The sequence below is a fragment of the Canis lupus genome, chromosome 18 (assembly GCF_048164855.1).
Source record: "Canis lupus baileyi chromosome 18, mCanLup2.hap1, whole genome shotgun sequence".
Classification (NCBI taxonomy): Eukaryota; Metazoa; Chordata; class Mammalia; order Carnivora; family Canidae; genus Canis; species Canis lupus.
This window is the reverse complement of record NC_132855.1, coordinates 43,019,277-43,042,998: the sequence shown is the minus strand read 5'-3', so window position 1 is coordinate 43,042,998 and position 23,722 is coordinate 43,019,277. Positions and strand designations below refer to the sequence as shown.

The window sequence follows — 23,722 nt, the reverse complement described above, 5'->3', positions numbered from 1 at the left end:
TGTTAAATAAGTTATTTTATAATTTGGATTAATTTCGGAATTCAAAAGAGTTAGATTTAACTGAGAAACCAAATAGATAATGAATTTGCTATTGACTAACTTATTCAGCCTATAATCCTTTTTTTCTCTCTCTCTTATTACCATAGACAGACCTAGAAATGGTCACTGAAGACCTTGCCCAAAAAGTCAATAGGCCTTACCTTCGCACACCCCGCCACAAGATCATCAAGGCAGCATGCCTTGTACAGCAGAAGAGACAAGAATTCCTGGCTTCTGTGGCTCGGGGAGTTGCCCCTGCAGACTCACCAGAAGCTCCAAGGCGCAGGTAAAAAGGATGTATGCTGTGGAAATCATCCAGCTCCAGCCACAAATGCCACCAGGTTTATTTTCTAACTGGTGCTCATATTCCTGGAAGTTATTTATACCTAAAAGAGAGCTGATAAAATCATGTTAATTTCTTTTTGGTGATTTTTTCCCCCGGTACTATTTCTATTTCTCTTATTTTTTGTTTGTCATTGTGTAGTTTCTTGGACTAAATTAAGCCAGGTAAAGTTCACACTTCAGTGAACTCATAATTCAGAGTATTCTAATGCATCACTTCAAATATGTAGTGATATGATAGTCCTAAACATCTTAGAATGTTGAATTTGGAAGCCTTGCCAACTTGTTAGGGTCTTATTTACATTTTTATGTAAGAGGTTATGAAGAAATTAGAAATCTGATATTAATAAAGTTATTTAAGTGATTCATATTCATCCATTAAAGAACAGTTGAGTTTTGGTTGTTTATTTCAGATACTTATACTGTTACTACCATTATAAATTGAAGCGTATTTTCTTATTCATAATAATTATAGCCATTAGAATTTCTTTGACCCTATTTTTTTATTACATAAACACTTATAAAAATAGGAATCATCAAATAACTGTTATAGTGATGATTTATATTTTTCCACTATTTTACATGAACATAAAGCAATTTAGAAGTTGAAAGGATTGAAGTATCATTTTCATTGTATTCAGTAGTTAATCTACTTCGGTTAAGCAAGTTCTAAGCAAAGGAATTAAAAGTAATGTTCAATGGGTGAGGGTCTGATTGTACTTTGTAATGCTGATAATAAATCAAATGGTATGTCTAATTTCTTTGTAGCTTTGCTGGTGGAACATGGGATTGGGAATACTTAGGATTCGCATCACCTGAGGTAATTGTTTTGCTGGGGGCGGGGGGTGTTTTCTTTTTAATTATATTTTTCCATCAAGAAATCCTGCTTGCATTTCTACCCTTTTTCTATTCTAAATCCTACTGAGATTGTCAGCAGTGTTTTCTCTTTCTTATTATATAATAAAAATGCCTCAGCAGAGCCTACCTTTAGCTACTTGTGGTATTGAACTATCATCACATTATTAAATGCATCCCCCTTTTTATTTTTAATTACTGAGCAGTCAGAATTAAGGCAACTTATAGGATATATTTTAGAACATATTTTCAAATTGGTTAAGAGATACAAATTTTATGTATCAGAAATGTATTTTTTGTGGTAATATTGTTCAGTCTGAATCTATGAAAAACCTGCACAATCTGTTTTTTTAAAGTTATCAACAACCTGATTGAATTGATTTGTAATCAGTTTCTAAGGTGGAAACTTGACATTGATAATATTTATGCAGAAAGAAATGCTTTGCTTAGTTGCTATGTTTCTCTTTAAGATTTTCACCCTCTTCTGAATTTTTTGGTTGTTGTTACTGGTAGATTTTAAAATACAAAGAGTCTAAAATACTAACATTGCAAATAGCAATTACTACGAATAAAAATAAGATAGAGTGAAAATCTTAATCACATTGCTATTTTCTGAGATTTAAATTGCCACTGTCACTGTTGAGTCTGATTTTAAATGGTTTTAGCAGTTCATTCTACTTCTGTCTCTCCTTCCTTATTCTTTAAAACAGTATATATATGATGTTTATATTATATTATAATAACCTTTTAACTTAGAAGAGAGCAGGACAAATAGTGAAACCTTTGTTTATTGTTTAGCCTAATGGTTTACCTACAACTAAAAGAGAATGAAATCAGTTATCCAGAAATGACTGTGGCTTATTTAAATCAGATACTTTCTGTTTTCAACTGCTGAGGATACTTGCAATCACCTTATGGCCTTTGTATTGGTAGATATATATCCCAGAAAATATTGACTTGAGAAAACAATCCATGCTTTGAGCTCTGATAAGGAAAATTTTAAATTCACTTAAATTGCAAAAATAATTTAATGTATTAATGAAATTTCTATTGTAAAACAAATTATGAACCTTCTCTTTACCTGATCCTATGCTTATTATTCTGTTATAATTACAGCTTTGAGGATAGTATGGAAAATATCCACCTAAAAAAATGAATAAACAAGCTTCAATTATCAAAAAAAAAAAAAAAAGAGTACTAAAGATTTCAGTACTTCAAGGTAGAAACACAGTTTAGCTTTATTTGAACCAAAATAAAACCTTTATCAGTGTAGTCATAGTCATGTGTGTATCATCCTGCAGCTTCTAGCTCTGACAGTAACTTTAGGAATCCTAAATATTTGTCCTTGAACATCGAAGGCCTGCTAATGTGACTGACACAGATTCATTGTGTAAAAAAAAAAAAAAAAAAGGAAAGCTTGCCACCTTACATGTGAATATTTATAAATTATCAAGTTCTTTTTCTCCAGAGTTGAGAATTGTGAAAGTATAAGTAATTTTTCCTTCTGAAATTTATTTTCATGTGTTAATAAGTTTTGTAAGAATTATTTAATTATTTTTACTTTTCTTTAAAGTCTTTGGTACATTGAAACACCAAGCTTTTATGTAAACCTTATTGCAAGTCTAAAGATTTACCATATAGGGGCAGCCCAGGTGGCTTGGTGGTTTAGCACCTGCCTTCGGCTCAGGGTGTGATCCTGGAGATCAAGTGCCACATCAGGCTCCCTGCATGGAGCCTGCTTCTCCCTCTGACTGTGTTTCTGCCTCTGTCTCTGTGTGTGTGTGTGTCTCTCATGAATAAATAAATAAAATCTTAAAAAAAAAAAATAAAGACTTACCATATAGTGTAAAACTAAAATTCTGCATGCCTGTGACTAACAAGTAACTGCCAAAATAATATCTTGAAAAATTAGCTCTGTGCCTTCATATATACTCTGAAAAAAAAATGTTACCAAACTCCGATAGACTTTTAGGTTAAATTTATATTTTTTCAGTAAAGTTAATTCCATCTTATTCTTTTTTAAATTAAATTGAATGGCTCAGTGACAATCATAAGTATTTTGTACCACTTTAAAGGGAGTGGAGCCCAGAGGAAAGAACATAGTGCTAGAGTCTGAGGGATCCTGAATTCAAGGTCTAGCTTGATAACTATTAGATTTTAGACTATGTTCTTCCTTAAATTTCTCTTTAAAATGTGGGTGGCACTATCTACTTCGTGGAAATTTGGAAGAATTAAAGCTTCCCTTTAAGCTATTGATGAATTTGGTGCTCAACAAAATGCATCTGGCAGCTTTTTCGCCAATAAATCTCAAAATTTCTCAATCTTCTCTGTAACCTTAACACTCTTAAATCATTTGGAGTGTCCCAAGCCTTTTTATATGCTTTGTTTAGAATATAGGAATTCTGGGGCACCTGGGTAGCATAGTCAGGTGGTTGTCCCACTCTTGGTGTCAGCTCAGTCATCATCTCAGGGTTATGGGATCAAACCCCGCATGTGGCTCTGTACTCAGCATGGAGTCTGCTTAGGATTTTCTCTCCTTCTTCCATTGCCGTTCCCCACCATGCTTGTACGTGCTTTCTCTCTCTCTCTCTCTCTCTCTCTCTCAAATAAATCTTTTTTTAAAATCTAGGAATTCTTAGAAATTTTCAGCTAAGTTTAATTTTATGGGATCAATTTTTTAAGCCTATTGCATTGTGAGAGAATGCCATTCAGTTTTCTGTCAGAATAATTATAAATAAATCAAGTTTCTTTTATTGTTGTTTTTAAGCCAAATTTTAATTTTCTTAAGTTGGGAATGTGTATACTGTATGGTTAGTAATAATAGTTCATTTAATTCAGAATAACTTTTTTGTGCCATCATTAAGTTTACAAAGTAAACAAATTCTCCTTAAATATAAACCTTGAGGGGTACCTGGGTGACTCAGTTGGTTAAGCCTCTGACTCTTGGTTTCCACGCAGGTCATGATCTTGGGGTCATGAGATCAAGCCCCACATCAGGCTCTATGCTCAGCACAGTCAGCTTGAGATTCTCTCTCCCTCTCCTCTGCCCCTCCCCTGCTCACATCCTCTCTCTCTCTCTCTCTCTAAAACACTAAAACCTTTAAGTAAATAAACACTAAACTGAAATAAAGTTTTTCATTCCATCTTTGTCTAAGAAATGTGGCGGTCCTTAGTGGTCCAGTGAGCCATGATGATACATAATAGTCATCCAGTTAGGGATCATGGGCCTCCAGAAAAAGAGGAAATCATACCCCAGCTCAGCAGGAAAGTTTAAAGAACCTAAATAATATCTCCAAGAACCTGTAGTATCTTTCTTGTTTTCTAACCTAGTAGGGTGTCTCCCACTTCTTAGTAGAGACCACTGCTTGTTCACATAAATGGAGTTTAAATAAATTTAACTTGAATGGTATGATGTGAAAATTTTATTCGTGAGGTAAAACCTCTCTTCATTGAGTGGTACTTTCACAATATAAGCATATTGAATATCCTAGGAAAACCAGGATGATCATAAACCTGAGTATCTTAGCATTTACTACTCAAAGGTTTTATAATGGCTCTCAAAAATAACCTATTTATGCTGATGTCATGCACACTAACTGGCCTCTTTTCTGGTCTCTTCTGCACTAAAACCCCGAAAAGTATGTTTGTACCAAAATAATAGCAGAGAGCCAAAGGTTCTGCCTCTGCCCTAATCTGTGATCTTCCCATATAGTAAATAGAAAACACATCCCCCTGCCCATGTTATAGATAACCCCACATATTAGCTAATATAAGAAGGAAGCCAAGTAACATTGTATTTTAAAGCTGACATCACATTTTTCTTTTAATTTAATCATTTAACTTGTGAGTATGGTATGTAGTTATCCCAAGGAATATAAAATCTAATAGTCTGACAGTGTATGTTCTTCATTTTTTTTTCTTTCCACTGTACATATCACAGTCACTTTTAAAAACAAAACCTCCAAGAACCTTACTTATGTTACTAAAGACCATAACTTCTATTAGTAAAATCATTATGGTATTAGTTATAACAGTGTATAACAAGACCCAGGCACATGAAATAAGGCTCAGTTATGACCTAGCATTGGAGCTTGCAAGTATTTGCTCTTTATCCAGGCAACTGAAATGACTGTTTAAAATTTTTCTTTTTCCATTTTACCTTATCTGTTTCCTTGGCATGGCAAAACCTGAAATTTCTTTTGTTAAAGCCAAGTGATTTTATAATATGTATATAAAATCACACATTTTTTTCCTGGGGAAAAAAAAAGTGTATTGTTTGTTTTATTTGCATAAAAACAATTGCATGCTCTCCTGTATTTTATAACCTTTGGTTTATGCAGGAATATGCTGAATTTCAGTATCGGAGGAGGCACAGACAGCAGCGCCGTCGAGGAGATGTGCACAGTCTGCTTGGTAATCCTCCAGACCCTGATGAGCCGAGCGAAAGCACTTTAGGTAAGCTGTGGAGTTGGTTACGTTTTAGTCTCTTCTTTCTCTTGAACTTATTCTTAAAACTGGCTAATCTAAATGTTGGTGAAATAGGGATGCCTGGGTGGCTTAGCAGTTGGGCGTCTGCCTTCGGCTCAGGACGTGATCCTGGGGTTCCGAGATCAGGTCCCACACCAGGCTCTCTGCATGGAGCCTGCTTCTCCCTCTTCCTGTGTCTCTGCCTCTCTATCTCTCTGTGTCTCATTAATAAATAAATAAAATCTTTAAAAAAAATGTTGGTGAAATAGTTTGTAGTGTAGATACTATCAATATGTAGATGCCTCACATGTTACAGAACACAGGAAACCAGAGAGATGAAGAACATAGGCTGTGGAGTCAGCCATACCTGGATTCGTGTCGCCATCTTTGCTGTGGATCGGTGTGAAACTTTAGTCAAGTTCACATAACCTCTTCAAGCTTCAGTCTCCTCATTCCAAAGAAGCATTTGTAACAGAGCCACTTTGTGGGCTCTCTGTGAACATTAAGTGAAAGAATGAGTATAAAACCCTTAAGCACTAGTAGCACATAGTGAGCACTCAACAAAGTGTAGCTCTTGATCACTGTTACTATGTTCATAGAATATTTTTCTCCTAGCCTCCATTCTTCTCTAGACATTCTTTAAAAGAGAAAATTCCTGGTATTAGAGATAAATTATTTTATCAACTTTTAAATGTTAAACTGTTAATGGAAAATCTTTAAACTATGTCAGCAGATCATCTTTAATAAATTGGGATCAAAGAGCCTAAATATTTGTTCCTCAGGCTATTGTGATTCCAAAATTCTTTAGTTTTGAAAACTCTGAAAATGAATATACCTTTATTTGTTACTGCTTAAGGAAAAAAGAAGGAATGGGTGGTAGCACTTGCATTTATGAATAGAACCATATTTAGTGCAAGCAAGAACATAAAGAACAATCGTGGGGGATCCCTGAGTGGCTCAGTGGTTTAGCACCTGCCTTTGGCTCAGGGCATAATCCTGGAGTCCCGGGATCGAGTTCCGCATCGGGCTCCCGGCATGGAGCTTGCTTCTCCCTCTGCCTATGTCTCTGCCTCTCTCTCTCTCTCTCTCTCTCTCTCTCTCTCTATGTCTATCATGAACAAATAAATAAACCTTAAAAAAAATTAAAAAAGAACAATCGTGTGTTTGAAGTAGTGGTATTAGATATCTTTTTTTTTTTTTTTTTTTTTATTAAGGCAAGCTAGTTAGAGCCCCCTTTTGGAGCCCAGTAAGGCTCCAGAACTCATGACCCTGAGATCAAGACCTGAGCTGAGATCAAGAATCAGACGCCTAACTGACTCGACCACCCAGGCACCGCAGTATTAAATATATTTTGATGAGACAAATATGGAGGAGAAATCTCTGAAAGATTAAGTAAACACAGGTTTTCAATAGCACTGAAAGAGAAATTGTTAACCAAAATAAAAAGATGGGTGAAATGTTGTATGACTGAATTGTCTCAGGTTCCACTTGCTTTAAAACAGACATCCCAGATGGTGGCAGTGGCCGCAGGCCTGGTGCCTCAGTAGTGAGCTCCGCATCTATGAGCGTACTGCACAGCTCGTCCCTGCGTGACTACACCCCTGCCAGTCGCTCTGAAAACCAGGACTCTCTTCAGGTCGGCTTCCTGGGCAGCCTCATTGCCCTTGTTGATGTTCCTTCCTTGTTTTCCCTGGCTTCCTTTTTTTTTTACTTTTATTGCTTTCCTTTTTAACCTTTTCATTCTAAAATCTTTGTTTCAAAGATGTAGTACCAGCAAAGATTCCTAAATTTCAGAGTTCTCTTGAGGAATTTTTTTTTCTTTTTATCATAAGCAAGGAGAAAATAAAGTAAGATTTGAGTGGATAAAATAATAATTCTGCATAAATAGAGATAATATTTATGATCTTTGGCAAAAGCATAGTTGGTAAACCTCATTGAGTTAAATCATTTTTCCTTTTAAAATTTTAAAGCTCTTTTACTTTCTGTCACCTCAGGCTCTGAGTTCCTTGGATGAAGATGATCCCAATATACTTCTTGCAATACAGTTATCACTGCAAGAATCCGGGCTGGCCATTGATGAGGAGAATAGAGACTTCCTCAGTAATGAGGCATCCTTAGGAGCAATAGGCACCTCTTTACCTTCCAGGCTAGACTCGGTCCCCAGGAACACAGATAGTCCTCGGGCCGCATTGAGCAGCTCTGAGCTGTTGGAACTTGGTGACAGCCTCATGAGATTAGGAGCAGAAAGTGACCCATTTTCAACTGACACTCTGAATTCACACCCTCTCAGTGAGGGAAGAAGTGAATTCTATCCCTCATCCAGTGACCCTGACTCAGCTGGCCAGGACGCCAACATCAATGACAATCTTCTTGGCAATATCATGGCTTGGTTTCATGACATGAACCCTCAGAGTATTGCCCTGATTCCTCCAGCAACTACAGAAACCAGTGCAGATTCCCAGCTCCCCTGTGTCAAAGATGAGTTAGAAGGGACGAGGGATGTGGAGCTGGTGCCACCGGAAGAAGATTCAGTGTTTGAAGATGCCGTGGTCAATGAAGGTAGAGGAACCCAAATAGAAGAAGAAAATCCTTTGGAAGAAAATACCCTGGCTGGGGAGGCAGCATCTCCAGCTAGCAGTAGTGGTAATGAGGCAGCCAACAAGGGAGATGGTTCAGATGTTTCAAGTCAGACACCTCAAACCTCAAGTGACTGGCTTGAACAAGTACATTTAGTGTGAACTGCACCCCTCTGGGCTCTAAATGAATCACAGGTACAGATGGTGTTCTAGTGGAGTATGCTTTATAGACTTGATCCACTCAATTCCAACTCAATTATAAACCACTGACATTAGGATTAAATACAAAGGAGTTCCCTTGAATGGTAGCTTCATTTCTGATTTTAACCTTTCAGGGAATTTCTTTTATATTTAATGGGATAGCTTTTCCCCTTTTTGCTGACAAAAAAAGAAGAGTAAGAGAAACACAAACGGAATAAGTAGGCCAGATTCCACACTCTGAGAAAATGCAGTCCTCTGTTTAGTCTAAAGTTGGCAATACTTAAATTGAACGAAGTTTAAATTAAAGGCTTACTCCCTAATCCTTGGGTGGTTTTTCCTCTTTTAAAGAAAAGCATTTTCTTCATTTAAGAAGTTATTTTGGACAGAGCTAATACCATTTCATCCCTCTGTCTGTGCTCTTCCATCACTTTCTTCCTTCCTTTCTGTCTGAGCGGTATGAATTGAGGTATCCACGGCTTCTCCTCAGTGCTACATCTACCACAGTGGAGTTTTCATATTTACATGAATCAAAGATTCCTTGTCATGTCTATTACAGTCCACTTGTGCCAAACTGACTCATGCGCTGACTAACAAGGCGTGTAGGCGTGCAGTGTCCTAGAGGGCTCCAGAGGAGTCTCAGCCTTCTCTGGAGTTAAAGGTGCCACTTGGTAGCAGTGATATTCCAGAATTTAATGGGGTTTTGTTGCCATGGAGACTGCATTTAAATAAAATGTAGCCTGTAGCTTAAGTTAACTAAACCTAATGCTGCTGTTAAAAACAGTTTATTTTAATATTAAAATACAGTTGATTAGCAACAGCGGTGCTGTATTTTAAGAGACACTTTATTGGAAGTGCAATCATAGTTCTTTGTTTTCACACTTTTACAGTGCATTCTAATTACTAATGGGTGCAATTACTTTTAATGGTAAGTGTTTTATAAAATAGAAAAAAAAAGTGGAGTTTTCATGAGTTATAGTAAATCCCACAATTATTAAAAAATTCAATAAAACATCCTGCGCAACATGTTACCGTGCCTTTGCCTAACTAAATGGATAGTTGCCAGTTAAATAAGTGAGTAATTCAAATTTCAGTGTCTCTTCTGAAGTAACTATGCTATAAATTGCAAAGACCTCCATAAAACCACCCATGGCCTTGCCTTTACAGTAAATATAACAACTAAATGTTCAATCAGTTTGTTTGCCTAAATAGCAAATGCTGACATGTGTTTGTTCTATTGCACAATACTCATTTGCTGTGTGATTACTGTTTAGTGTTGAAAAAAATCAACTTCCTAGTTATCAGTGTCTTACTGTGAAGAAAATACTGGTCTTAGTTGTAATTAAGATACAATGGTACAGTGTGTAATTAAAACTAGAGTAAACTGTTGGAATGGCTGTTTTACTTACATATTATTGAAACTAGCATAAGATAAAATAGATATGCAACACTCCATTTAATGTTTTGCCAGATTCTTATCAGAAATCTACAGATACCAAAATTTCAGTACTGAGTGTGTACAGGCAAGTCCTGGGCTAGGCAAAAGGTCATATTAATATTGATATCCACGTGAGTTGTGATTACGGTTTTTGATTTTTTTTCTCCAAAACCTGCTTTTGAAATTCTCATCCTTTGAATTCATATGGCTAGGACATTCTGTTAGAGTACTTAACATTCCCCCCAGGTTCCCTTAGAATAAACTGTTTGTGAATTTGCTCCTATGTCGTGGATATCAAAGGTCCACATTAGCTTTTATTTCCCCAATTTATCAGAAACATCCCTATTAATCCCCATTAAATTAGTTGGGGAAAATCCTAACTTTGTCTACAGTGTATTACTGTATAATTAAACTGAAACAGTCCATTAAAGGATTTTTTTTACAAGTTTATTTTGGATTAAAAAATATTGACATCAATCAGTTTTTAGACCAAGTTGTAATTTTTCAATAGAGAGAGTCTTTGTATCCCATTGAGGCGTCTTGCAAAGCTGCAATAAGGTGAGAAAGCGTGCTTTGTGTGAAGACAGTGTATGGGATGGGTCCTGGCTCCTTGCACCTTGTGCAGTACCCTTTCTTTCTGTGCCGTTATCTCCTGAGCATGAAAAATGATCATTATTCAATTTGTATTTCCTTGGTACATATTTTAAAAACAACACAGTCATTGACTTTACAATTCAGAAATAAAGTTTGGCAAAGCCTATTTTGTAAACAAGTTAATTTTATAATGTAAAAAAAAAAATTACTCTAACCTTGACTTGTTATTTGCACTTTCATAGTCTATACTTGATACATTCCCACTTTATATACAGTAGGATTCTACAAACGTGTAGATGTTTGGCCAAATGAATGCTGTTAATAATATGTAAAATTCTTTGATTAAACATTTATTACTTAAACTACTTCACTTTTGTCTCATTACATTATAGACTTTGTTTTAACCAAGTCAGGAAGCTGATTTTCTTCAGATTAAATTCCCTCTGATATAATGGGATTAATTTGGTTCTTATATGTAATTGATTAGTGCCTAATATTTTTTACACTAGCCCACTTCCTATTTTATCCCCCAAAGATAAACTCCAAAACACTGCATGACAATGCTCTAAAACACTGTGACTTCAGTGCTCCTTTTATTTTCCTCAGTCTAGCTTTCAGGAGAAAAGTGTTATGATTTTTTTCTTGAAATTCCCAGTAGAAACACACAGAAAAAGATAGAATTTCAAGGTATCTTGTGAAGTCACTTAAGATAGGAAAAAGTTTTGATGCCATATGAATAGAAACACCACCATTTTATTATACTGTCCCTTCTGAGTCACCAAAACAGCCCTTTGCATCTGAGCTTCAGGTTTCGTGGGGTCTGCCAATGATAACCACTTAGTCATGTCATTGTATTTATGCTTTTTCATTGTGTGGATCTGAAGCTTAACCACTAATGTCCATCTGCTGAATTATTCAAATGTTATTTATTGCAGCTGTTGATCTCATTTTTGTTCTTTTAGTCCTCAAATATTGTTGTTTACCTGTCATGAATTAAAACCTGAGACTTCATGAAGTTTGCTTGTAATTTTAAAACAGCTATAATTAGTGTATCTCTGAAGAGTAAAATCTTGGAATCTAAATAACCAATTTGGGGAGTTTTTTTAAGGCTGAAATAAAAACTCCAGAGGAAAAAAATTATCATGTGCTCTGCACTGGAACTGAGTTGTATCATCTCAGCCTTGGACCATCAACATAATCACTGGGCCTTCTCCTTAGTAAGTATGTTACTGCCTTGTCTGTCATCACCCTTTCACCGCAATAGGAGATTTTGTTCTAGAAAAATAGAAGTGGCTCTTTCTAGACTATTAAGTGACTGTCCTTATCTTAGGAACTGGCAGTAGTCGTAGTTCTTAAAGAAAGATGGACCAGAAAAGTTTCCTTTAGCCCTCTCTTCCACCTAGGACTGACAGGTGGCTGACAAACTAAGTGACCGGCAAACTTTAAGAGGGCTTATCCTTCTTCGGTCTTTGAAACTATGGTTTGAAGATACTCTAGATTAGGCTGTATATCATTCTGTAGCCAGATCTTGCACAAGGGCCTCACCTGGACAAGGCAATAGTTTACAGAGAGCATGAGAGATAGATGAAAGAATAAACAAAACACATTACAGGAAAGGCTAATTGTCAGACAGGACAGCCCAGTTCTCTTGCACCTCTTCTGCGCCTACACACTTTGCTGGGTCTTGATTGACAGTTTGCCTGGGTATTCCTCAGGATCTATGTAGTTAGTGCCCTTGAGGATAGGGAGTAGGTATGCTGTAAAAACAGCGGATTGGTCCCCCCACAGTGTTTCTCAGCTGCATGTTTAACATCTGTCCGGGCCCATTGCATTACCCCTGTGGAATTAGAGACAAGGGGAACCCCCACAAACATGCTGATGTTCATTCTGCAGGCTGTGTCATGAATGCTAAATGAAATCCTTGGCCTCTAACCCAAGAGTCTTAGTCACGTGTCTTCTGTCAGCATCCTTGGTACACTGACAGGCCAACTCACTGGTTCTTAATGATAGGGTAAAATCAAATCCCAGACCTGACAGTTTTGGCGATGGGGATGGAATGCAGCCAGAGACATGATTTTTTGGAAGAGGAACCATGGGCCAGATTTGGGAATCTAAGACTCCGTGGAATCTCTGGTTCGTGCATGCTCTCCCTCAAGTGATAGATGAGGGGTGAGGGGGAGAGGAAGGGTTCCCCCCATCCTACATATTACTGAACAGAAGTTTACAGGCTTAGCCACAAAAGCTAGGATTCAAACAAGCTGCCCAAATGGTGCCTTGATGGTTAGTGACTCCTGCAGGCAGGCAGAGGAATATTTTCACGACAGGGAATCCGCAATTCCTGTGACTACCTGAAAGGCAGATAGAGCTGCTGAATCAAGGAGTCCCCAAACATAAATGGTATCCACGACAAGAACCTTGCTTTTTGATCGAGAGCTTTGGGTGGACCAAAAACTTTGGAAGTTGATTTGGTTGGACTGCAAGCAGTCGTGACACTGTTCAAATGCAGAAGTGTACACAGAGCAGGTGGCCCATAAGGAGAAAGAGAAAGCTGTCTTGGTTAAGGAACTCAGGCCATTTCCCAGCACAACATTGCCACCTACCTGATGCAGCCACCAAGTACACTCATTTTGGAGGAATTCCACTCTTGACAGGCTCCTAGACTCTTGTTGAAACTGAAAGCCTGACCCATGGAGGCCTTATGACTCATTGGTATGACATCTCCAATTTGGAGTGAGTCAGCTGTACTTAGAAAATTAACATGGGCCCAGCTGGCCTTGCAAGTCAAACAGAAATGATGTTAGAAGAGGTATATTTGAGAGTGCAGTTAGCCTGACTATGGCAGTATCTCAATTTTACATGAAAAAAAAATTAGGGCAGCCTGGGTGGCTCAGCGGTTTAGCGCCACCTTCAGCCCAGGGCGTGATCCTGGAGACCTGGGATTGAGTCCCACTCTGCCTGTGTCTCTGCCTCTGTGTGTGTGTGTGTGTGTGTGTGTGTGTATGTGTGGTGAATAAATAAAATCTTTTTTAAAAAATTAGTAATTATCCCTTCAGGAGATATTTTGAGTCCAACTTCACTATCTGAAGCAGCCACTGGCTTAGTGGAGGTCTCAGTTCACAGAATGCCTGCACTTGGTTCAGTTGCTTGGCAGCAATTTCTACCAAGTCCCAGCAAATTTTTCTTGTAAGCTATAGATAACGCAATTTTAAAATGTATATGGAAAGGTAAAGGAACTAAAATAGCTAAAAACTATTTAGAAAAAAATAGAGTGGGAGGAATCATTCTCAATTTCAAGACTACAGTAGTCAAGTCTATGATACTGGTGGAAGGACAGACATGTAGACCCACAGAAGATGGAGAATAAAAACCAGCCCCACACAAATATTATCAACTGATTTTGACAAAGGTACAAAACAATAGAGGAAGGATAATTTTTTCAACAAATGGTACTGGAACAATTGGTTTCAAAACAGGCAAAAATAGGAACCTCTACTTAAACTTCACATTGTACATAAAATTTAAAATGTATCATAAGTTTAAATGCAAATATAAAACTTTCAGGAAAAGAAAACCATAAGTAGAAAATCTTCATGATCCAGATTAAGCAAAGAATTCTTCCACTTGATACCAAAAGCATGAACCTTAAAAAAAAAAAAAGAAAAGAAAAGAAAGAAAAACTGATAAACTGGACTTCAACAAAATTTAGCACTGTGCAAAAGACCCTTGTGAAGGTGAAAAACTACAGACCGAGAGGAGATTTGCAAACCAATTATCTAAAATATATAAAGAAACCTCAAAACTCAACCATAAAAGACAATCCAACATAAGATGGACAAAAGACATGAAGAGACATTTTGCTCAAGAAGATCATGGCTAACAAATGAGTATGTGAAAAGTTCAACATCACTATCCACCAGGAAATGCAAATTAGAATCACAATAAGACACACAACATGCCTATAAAACTGGCTAAAATAAACAGCATCAATACCAAATGCTGACAAACATGTAGAGAAACTGGATCACTTGAGCACTGCTAGTGGGATTGTAAGATGGCACAACCACCCTGGAAAATAGTTGGGTAGTTTCTTTAAAAGCCAAACATCCACTTATCATATGACTCAGCACTTGCACTCCTGGAGGGAAAACAAAAAACATGTCCACATAAAAACTTGTACATAATTATTCATAGCAGCTTCGTTTGTAGAAACCAAAAACTGGAATCCACCAAATTGTCCACTAGTAGAGGAATGGCTAACTGTGGTCCCTCCATGCAATGAAATCTGACTCAGCAATGAAAGTGAATGAGCAACTGATATGACTTGCAACAACTGGGATGGATCTCAAAGGCATTATGTTGAGTGGGAAAAAAAGCCAATCTCAAAATGTCACCTACTGTATGATTCCATTTATGCAACATTTTTTTGAAATGACAAAATAGAGATGCAAACAAATTAGTGGTTATCAGGGGGCTAGGGATAGGGGAGCAGGAAGCGGCTGTGTGGCTCTAAAGGCTTGCACAAGGGACACATTTGTGGTGATGGAATAGTCTATCTTGATTATGCTGTCTACATGAATCTACATGTGCGTAGATAGTCACATAGAACTCTATGTACATCTTGTACTAATGACAGTTTCCTGGTTCTGATATTGGGCATTATGTAAATACCATTGGGGGAAACTGGGTAAAGAGTACACGGGGCCTCTCTACATTTTCTTTGTAACTTCCTATGAATCAGTAATTATTTCAAAAAAGAAAGTTAAAAAAAAAAAGACAGCTGTCCAAATTTGGCATGCGAGCTGTAGTTTGCTGACTGCATCTTTATAGCAACAATCAGATAAAGAAAAGTTTATCTTAGTGCATTAGGAGCTGTCAGTAGTGCTGCAACTTGGGAACCATCAACAAGATGAGATCTTCAGCAGTGGATTTGTTTCAAGGACTTTCATTACGCAAATATACTGAAACTACCACCATTTGTTCTTGACAGCAGTGTCAAGTGGATGCCACCATATTTTGGCTTTTGACATTATTTTGAGCCTCTTGAGTACCAAGTGGCATACTGATTTTAAAAACAGAACAAAACAAAACAAGGCTAACTGTACAAGAGCCTTTGACATGAGTAGTTTCACCAAGACCCGTTTGTATGTAGAGAGATGCATGTGCTCATCGAACCACGCCTAGAGCTAGAGGAGGCAATACCCATTTGGGATAAAACAAGAACAGAAGTTAAAAGTAAATTATAGATAGCCCCGCATTTGTGGACATTCTAGAAAGTACAACCTGAATTCTTCTATGGATTCTCTTCTTTCTTGTCCTGTAAGCTACCCCTACCCTGTTGTGGACATTTTAAGTTGATATACAAAGCTGCTACACATCATTGGATTTGAGACCACTCCTGACAGATTTTCGAACTGGGAACTCTTCACAAAAGACAAATCACTAATATTGTGAATAAATTAATCTCATCAGGCAGACTGATGCCAAGAGATGTGGCTTAGGGTCCTTACTAAATGCAGAACTAAAAAGATTGTCATGGACGTGACAATCAAGTCACCACTATGTAATGACACATACAGTAGATGCCGAATGGAAATGCCTGATGTGGTGCTGGGACAGGAGAAACTTAAGAAATCAGCCAGCCTGTCCCTATTATATGCAGGAAGGTTTTCTTGATGCCAAGAGTATGCAAAACCTCAAGCTTCTCAGCTGAATGTCCTTCTTTCATGGAATTAATTCACCATGACTTTGGTATCAAAGCCTTTGGCAGGGGTACACATGGTAATGTTTGCTAATGTATCCAGACCCAGGAGCTTTAGAGGGTCCTCCCAGATTCTTTTGCTAAGTGGCTTTAAAGTCCCTTTAAAGTCCCTTGCTCATATTTCAGGGGTTATACCCATCTTCAGGACTTTGCCAGTTAGTAATCAGATTACAAACACATTAAGAAGCTCTACTAAAGCAGTGGAGGTAGGGCTAATCTGAAACAATGGTGACCATTTAAAATTCAAAGGTCTTTCTCAAGATCTGTAAATTCGGTTAAATCTAGAAACAAAGCTCTATGGTAAATCATTCTAGAGAGGCCATCTAATTTCCCCCATCCTACCCTGTACAATCATCCTTGCTAGAAAGAACCCCTTCTTGTTCTCATGGCAGATACTTGAAGGGGGTCAGACACAAATCCCTGGGAACAAATAGATTGCTTGACATAGAATTTACTCTATATAATTACTATATTATTATTATGAATTATAATGATTTCTGTAGAGTCAGTTCTATAGAACTTGAAACCAAAAATTTCCTGGACGTGCCAGGTGCTGTATTTGTGAGAGAAAATAGAAGCACTCCCTCCATCTATGTATAGCAGAATTCTCAAAAATTCAATTATCTGGTAGTTCCCAAAAACATACCTCCCAAAGCAATTTATAATAGCTTTTATACTTCAATAATATTACTTCAAACACACTGCACTTGTCAATTCATCTATTAGGACATTAACATTTTAATTGTGTAAATGAGTTGGCAGACTTTTTCTGTAAAAATCAAGGTGGTAAATATTTTAGACTTTGCCGGCCAAATGGTCTCGGAGGCTACTATTCCATTCTGCTGTTGTAGCACAAAAGCATTCCTAGACCGTGAGTAAATGAATGGCTGTGGCTGTGTTCTAATAAAACTTTATTTGCTCAAGGGCCTTAGTTTTCTGAACTCTGGTATAAATGAACTATCCATATGTATAATGTTTGTATTAGGAGAAGGCACCCGGGCATTTAACATCTTAATAATATTTTCCCCATAAGCACTGTCTCTACAGCAGGCTTGCTTCCACCCCCTCCGCCCACGTCTCCATAAGATTCCTTTAAATGGTATGGCCTTTAATCATCATTTTGCTCAAGATCCATTCAAAGTTATTCTATGTTTGTTGTTTATTTATTGCATAGTTTCTGATTTAGGCTCAGTCTGTTTTCTTTCTCCAGCAAAGCTTTCCCCACATTGGGCATCTCAACTTCTGTGGCAGTAACAGGTTAACCTCATGAACATCAGGAACCTCCCTCTGTATGAGTGGTAGCTTTCTGAGTCCTAGAATCACTGGAAAGAAGATGGAGGAATTTGGTTCAGCAAACCTCAGGATATTTTAACTGACCATAAAATCCAGTGTCATCTCCCGCTCCTCTCAGTCCTGCATCTCTCCATCTCTCCAATTGCTGTGGAAAAAGATGGGGGAGGATGGGCGAGGGTCTTCTAGGTGTCTGGGACTCGGCTTGCAGCAATTTGACAGACATACACCCGCACCAAGAATTTCATAATTGCACTTTGAAGGTTCAGCTCACTCAAAATTTGCCCCTACTGGCACCCAGTTTCCTTTAGGAGACAGGGAACTGGCAGATAGATTCTAAAGCAATGGTTAGGATAGAAAGGAATCCCTGGAAAACTTCGAGACAAATGTCTGGTCCTAGCAGAAAATGGGTGGGACATTTTCTTTGACGCGGATGGACCTGGAGGGTATTATGCTGAGTGAAATAAGTCAATCGGAGAAGGACAAACATTATATGGTCTCATTCATTTGGGGAATATAAAAATTAATGAAAGGAAATAAAGGGAAAGGAGAGAAAATGAGTGAAAATATCACTGAGGGTGACCAAACTTGAGAGACCCCTAACCCTGGGAAACGAACAAGGGGTAGTGTAAAGGGAGGTGGGCAGGGAGTTGGGGTGACTGGGTGAAAGGCACCAAAGGGGGGCAGTTGGCATGATGAGCACTGGGTGTTATGCTATATGTTGGCAAATTGAAGTCCAATAGAAAAATAAAAATTAAAAAAAAAAAAAAAAAACGGGTGGGAATTGCAAATTATTTTGCCCAGGCAAGTTCACTTCAATTCCACATTAGCCTACTTTATGATGAACTTTGGACCCCCGGAGAACCAAACCTAACCTCCTTGATGAAAGGAATCAAACTTCCTGCCCCAATAAGCTTTTTATTCCCACAGCCTTGATTTTTCAATTTGATTTTTTTTTACTTTCTTCTATTTGTCTAATTTGCAATGTCATAGCATTAAAAAGACTGTACAGACAGTGTTCACCTCAATCTAAACCTCTGGCCAATTGATCCATTTCAGATTGATGATGAAAGAATTATGCTATCATGATCCACAGTCATCACAGAATTATAATCCACTGTCGTTTGAAAGTTTCCCAAACTAGAACTCTTTGCTCTTGCTTGTGTCAACTTGGAGAAGCACATTTTACTCATTCACAGCCTTCTTTTCTCTAATACTTTCGATAAATGAGGAAGTTTTCCCAGTCCTCCCAGGCTGACTCTGCATGCACTACCCCTGGCAACCAGATCAAACCTCCTCTACTGTTGTTTGAGTCCTGATCCCTTCAGCATGGGTTCTGCAGACCCTACTTCCTCTGCTTCACATCTTTCCTCCATCTCTAAAGAGACTACCAAAGGGAAATGTTCCAGTTCTTCTCTCCAGTTTTGGAATAAAGGGCCCTGGGCCCGTCTAAGGCCATCCCTCTCCTAGCCCTACTCACTAAGATTTTTCTCCATTTCTAGCACCTTCATTTCCTTCTGCCTTCAAACATGCCCAAAATGTCCCCTGTCCTGGAAAGTGATAAGCCAGAAAGTAAAAAATGCACCATGTTTACCTGCGCCTGCTGTTCCTCTCCTTCCAGAGGTGAAGCAACCAGACTTCTGTCCAGCATCTGGCCTCCCCCTCTACAAAAACCATTCCTGCCTCCATGAAGTCTGGACTCTGTCCTCCCTGCTGCCCTTCCAGATCAGTGATCCAATCTTTGTTAAATCCATTGGGCTTACTCTTGGTTTTATTGTGCCTTGACCTTTTGGTGTAGGTTTAATGAAACAGCGTTGTGTATCCTCAAGGATCTGGGACACCGAAACCCTAAGTGAATTACACCCACACCTCAGCAACACCTTCCTGAAGGGCTCTACTGGCCTCCAGAGTGTTATGCTCCCCCTGTTGTTTTTGTGACCCACATTCTTTCTCTTCCTACCATCTTCTCATTGTGGGCATTTCTGGAATTTGGTCTTTGGACTTCCCTATTTATGTCATCCCTGACTGTTCTGTTCTCCCTGCCTCACTTCTCACCTACCATGGCCCCCCAGTTACCGCTAGCCCCAAGCTTCCACTCTTAAAACTGCCAGATTAATATTTCCTCTGTTTCCACATATTCAAAATATCTAAACCTACTTTTTCACATTACAACTCCCCAAGCCATTTCCCACTTTCTTAAGATTACTTTTAGTAAGTGACAATAAACCACAGTAAAATGTGAGACATCCCTATTTCTCCCCTGTCCTGAAGAGTCATCCAATCAGACATCAACTTCCATCAGTTTTTTATGTCCATTATCACAATCACATGTGATTGACTCATTCTACCCCATTCATCATCCCAGGTCTGTCCTTTTGTGCCTTCAGTGTGTATGACTGCATTAGCTCTCATACAGCCTTCCTCTCTTACACCTCCCTTCCCTATCCTAACCCACCCACAATGACCAGACCAATTCTCATAAAATGGTGCCTTCACCATGATACTGTAAGCAAGATGAAGGCCTGAAATCCTGAGCCTGAAAGCTGAGGTCCTCCATCATCTCGTATAACCACCCCTCTACATAAAACTCTCTCTCCAGCTCCCTCCCTGAACTACCTGAAGAACTCCGGCAGTGGGCCTGCTTCATGCCTTTGCTCATCCTGCAGATGTGATTTGCGTGCTTCCTGCTAGGACAAGCACCAGAGACTGGCTGGACCAACACTTGGAATTAGAAACAGGTGTAGCCATAGATTCCTTTGGATGGATTTGAAAGTATGAACTTTTATATCTCAGTGCAAATTTTCTCATCAAGCATCTCACACCCACAAGGTATGAGACTCCAGGAAGGGTATAAAGATCTGTCTAATCTATGACCTTCAGGAACCTAATCGAACCAGTTATATAAGATCTGTATATAAATAAGTCATGGAAAATGACTTCTTATTGATCGATGGGTATGGAATTTCAGTTTTGCAAAATGAAAACATTTTGGAGATTGGTTGCACAATATTGCGAATGTAGTTACTTGACACTACTGAACTGTACACTTAAAAATAGTTCAGATGGTAAATTTTGTTATGTGTGTTTCATCACAACTAAAATAATTGTTTTAGTTGTCCCAGACAATCAGGGGAGGTGGTCAGTGAGTTAAGCCCAGAAATATAGGTGGGACAGTGACAATATAGCTAACACTCTACCCTGAGCCATATGTACATTAACTCTGTTAATTCTCTCTAACCCCTACTAGGTAGATGCTGTTATTCTCTTCAGTCTGACCCTAAAATACAGGGAAAAGGCAGGATTCTTTCGTTTTCTTACTCTTAAAAAAAAAAAAAAAAAAAAAGATCAGGGCAGGCCTGGATGGCTCAGCAGTTTAGCGCCGCCTTCAGCTCAGGGTGTGATCCTGGAGACCCGGGATCGGGTCCTACGTCGGGCTCCCTGCATGGAGCCTGCTTCTCCCTCTGCTTGTGTCTCTGCCTCTCTCTCTGTGTGTGTCTCTCATGAATAAATAAATAAAATCTTAAAAAAAAAAGTCAGATGCCAAAATATTCCAGAATGTCCAAGAGAAGAGAATGGGTAAATATAGATTTCTGTAATCAAATTTATTCATGTACAGAGATGTTTACAGCTTTAAAGAATGCCTGGAAAACTTCAACAATGTTATGGACAACTTACAAATGTTTGTTAGTATGTAATTATGATAGTCATCTTTTGAATTTATAAAAATCAGAAATGTCCCCCAGAAAGTTTTGCAATGTGACAATGGAACTAAATATATCATAGCTACAGCTACCATCTACTGAATGCTTGGCTTCATTTGACCAAAAAATAAGTATTTAAAAAATTTTTTTAATAAAAGGCTTATGAAGTGGTAACCTCCACATGTCGGAGCCTGGCAACATTCCGCAGGCATCCTTCCTTCCCTCTTTTCGACATGAACTAGTCTTGGTCATATGACTACCGTCCCAGTCCAACCAGTTGCAAAATAAAAAGGAAAAGGTTGATTATGTCCAAGTAGATGTTCAGAGCAGCAAAAACATACTCTTCAGGGTCCAGGTCAGAGTGATGGTGGCGCCCTCCCACCATGAGCTGCACATCCATCACCAAGTACTTAAAGAAAAGAAAGAAGAATTAGCTACCTAAATTGTACATGTCTATCAAATAGGTATCCTAAATTATCTGGAAAATATTTTAGCATTAGTAAATATATGGCAGAAAGTCAGTTTGTGATTATATACGTTCTTTTTACAGCCTCAACCATTCACTATGTCCCCAAGTGTGTCTTCTATCTATTATAGCAAGTGCTTCATCCTCCTGATGCCAGTGGGATCAAATCTGTAAGGTTTCTTTTGCTTTCCAAATCCAGAAACCTTTGTGCCTTTAGTCAATAAGGTGGACAGGTGGGAAGATTGGACAGAGATAAACTACAAAGTTCTCTGTCTTGGTGAATTTCCCACATGTTCTTGCTGAAAAAAGAATGAAAATAAAGATAGCCCCTGACATTTAGATTCACACACAGCAATAATTCTGAGTTCTTAGAGCTCTTAGAGCTTCGGATGATAGCATTTTTCAAACCTTGACAATGGGATGGCTTAAGATGATGCTGGTATTTTCAAAATAGAAGGAGGAGAAGATAGGATTTGTATATGGTTAAATAGTTCCCAAATTAAATGTTTTAGCTCAGCTACAGTAGGTAAGATTATGAGCTCCTAACACATGGAGAAAAAAGTCAGAGAGCCCTCTTGCCCTTGTGTTTGTTGCCAGGTAAGCAGCCCCAGGCAACATGAGTACATTAGAGGAGGAAAAGAAAATAAGTGGCCCCTAACTTCTTTATGTCAACTCTAGACTAAGAATCTAGTGCTGTGAGGTAGAGCCACAGAGCCCCACCAGACAGATCAACTCTGGCACTATAGAGAATTCTTGGGGTTTAAAGGATGCTTGAAAAATGGGGCAGGGGGCAGCCCGGGTGGCTCAGCAGTTTAGGGCCTGCCTTCAGCCCAAGGTGTGATCCTGGAGATCTGGGATCCAGTCCTACATCAGGCTCCCTGCATGGAGCCTGCTTCTCCCTCTGCCTATGTCTCTGCCTCTCTCTCTCTCTCTCTCTCTCTCTGTGTCTCATGAATAAATAAAATCTTTTTTTAAAAAAATGGAGCAGGGGAAAAAATGGGGCAGGGGGACGAGGCAACTGGATGATGGACATTAAGGAGATCACGTGATGCGATGAGCCCTGGGTGTTATATAAGACGGCTGAATCACTGACCTCTACCTCTGAAACTAATAATACGTTATATGTTAATTAATTGAATTTAATTAAACTTTAAAATAATTTAAAACAAATAAATAAAATAATTCATTTAGAACAATATCCACTTCAGTAAGACCCATCTCAAGTAATTCAGGTACCAACTCTCCGTGGACCCTGGTTGCCACTCAAACTTGGAAGAATAAGGAGGAAAGGAGAGAAGAGAGGGAGGAAAGGAAGTGGGCACCTCCTGGGTACCTTCATGCCAGCTCATTACAGATATCCCTCATGTAATATGTGATCAACCCAGTAGAGGGAGGGGAGATTAACTGAGCCTCCCAAAAGGCAAGATCACACTGTGGCAAATGGTGGAGAAGGAAGTCGAACCCAAGGCTGGGCAGGATGCCAAAGCAGGTGCCTCACCTGGATCACTGAGTCCCTTCTTCCCTCTTCTCCCCCCTCCCTATGACTGATTCTAGCAACTTTGGGGGGATGTGGAATAAGCTAGGGTAACCAATCATTCCAGTTTGTCCAGGACTTTGTGTGTCTTTGGAAACCCCTCAGTGCTAGGCAAACCAGGACAGTTGATCACCCTAGAAGACAGGCTGCCCAGCAGCTGAGCTTCCAGCCTTCATTTATCACCCTGGCATCCTGACTTCTATGGAGAAGTGCTTTTCTCTCTTCCTCTGCTCTGAGAACTCCTGACTTTATCTTATTTCTTCTTATAAGAGGGATAATAACTTCTAATTATTTTACAGACACGTCTTGGTGGTTAGGACTGCACCTCCCAGGTTAAATTATGTTTTTAAAGGTAGACAGAGAAGTGAGAGAGTAAGATGAGCTGGGATCCAGTTGTCCCCTCCCCTCCCAAGGAGAATGAGGCTCAGGACACAACTAAGACACAGCCAGCCCATGGGGAAGCC

General features: G+C 38.7%; 2 protein-coding genes and 1 long non-coding RNA gene across 17 annotated transcripts in view; 1 reads left to right on the top strand and 2 right to left on the bottom strand.

The window, feature by feature from the left end:
• ANKIB1 (ankyrin repeat and IBR domain containing 1) overlaps window positions 1–10,874 on the top strand; it is a 170,271-nt gene extending 159,397 nt beyond the window's left edge. For 5 of the 9 annotated variants that reach the window (XM_072784213.1, XM_072784214.1, XM_072784212.1 and 2 more), the window contains 5 exons: window positions 147–325; window positions 1,150–1,201; window positions 5,577–5,691; window positions 7,185–7,339; window positions 7,698–10,874. In XM_072784213.1, the coding sequence (XP_072640314.1) occupies window positions 147–325; window positions 1,150–1,201; window positions 5,577–5,691; window positions 7,185–7,339; window positions 7,698–8,441 (1,245 nt within the window). In that variant the 3' untranslated portion in view covers window positions 8,442–10,874. The remainder of the gene's footprint in view (window positions 1–146; window positions 326–1,149; window positions 1,202–5,576; window positions 5,692–7,184; window positions 7,340–7,697) is intronic. The other 4 variants (XM_072784218.1, XM_072784219.1, XM_072784220.1 and 1 more) reach the window with 3 other exon arrangements.
• Window positions 147–6,325, bottom strand: LOC140609095 (uncharacterized). The gene is made up of 3 exons (XR_012011058.1): window positions 6,071–6,325; window positions 2,318–2,380; window positions 147–436 (listed from the first exon to the last, which is right to left on the bottom strand). It is a non-coding gene; the product is annotated as an uncharacterized lncRNA (long non-coding RNA).
• LOC140609091 (protein lifeguard 2-like) overlaps window positions 10,377–23,722 on the bottom strand; it is a 34,252-nt gene continuing 20,906 nt past the window's right edge. For 4 of the 7 annotated variants that reach the window (XM_072784236.1, XM_072784237.1, XM_072784234.1 and 1 more), the window contains 2 exons: window positions 17,645–17,705; window positions 10,377–10,567 (listed from right to left, as the gene is read on the bottom strand). In XM_072784236.1, the coding sequence (XP_072640337.1) occupies window positions 10,389–10,567; window positions 17,645–17,705 (240 nt within the window). In that variant the 3' untranslated portion in view covers window positions 10,377–10,388. Of the gene's footprint in view, window positions 17,590–17,644; window positions 17,706–21,140; window positions 21,668–23,722 lie in introns of those variants that run through there. The other 3 variants (XM_072784240.1, XM_072784238.1, XM_072784239.1) reach the window with 3 other exon arrangements.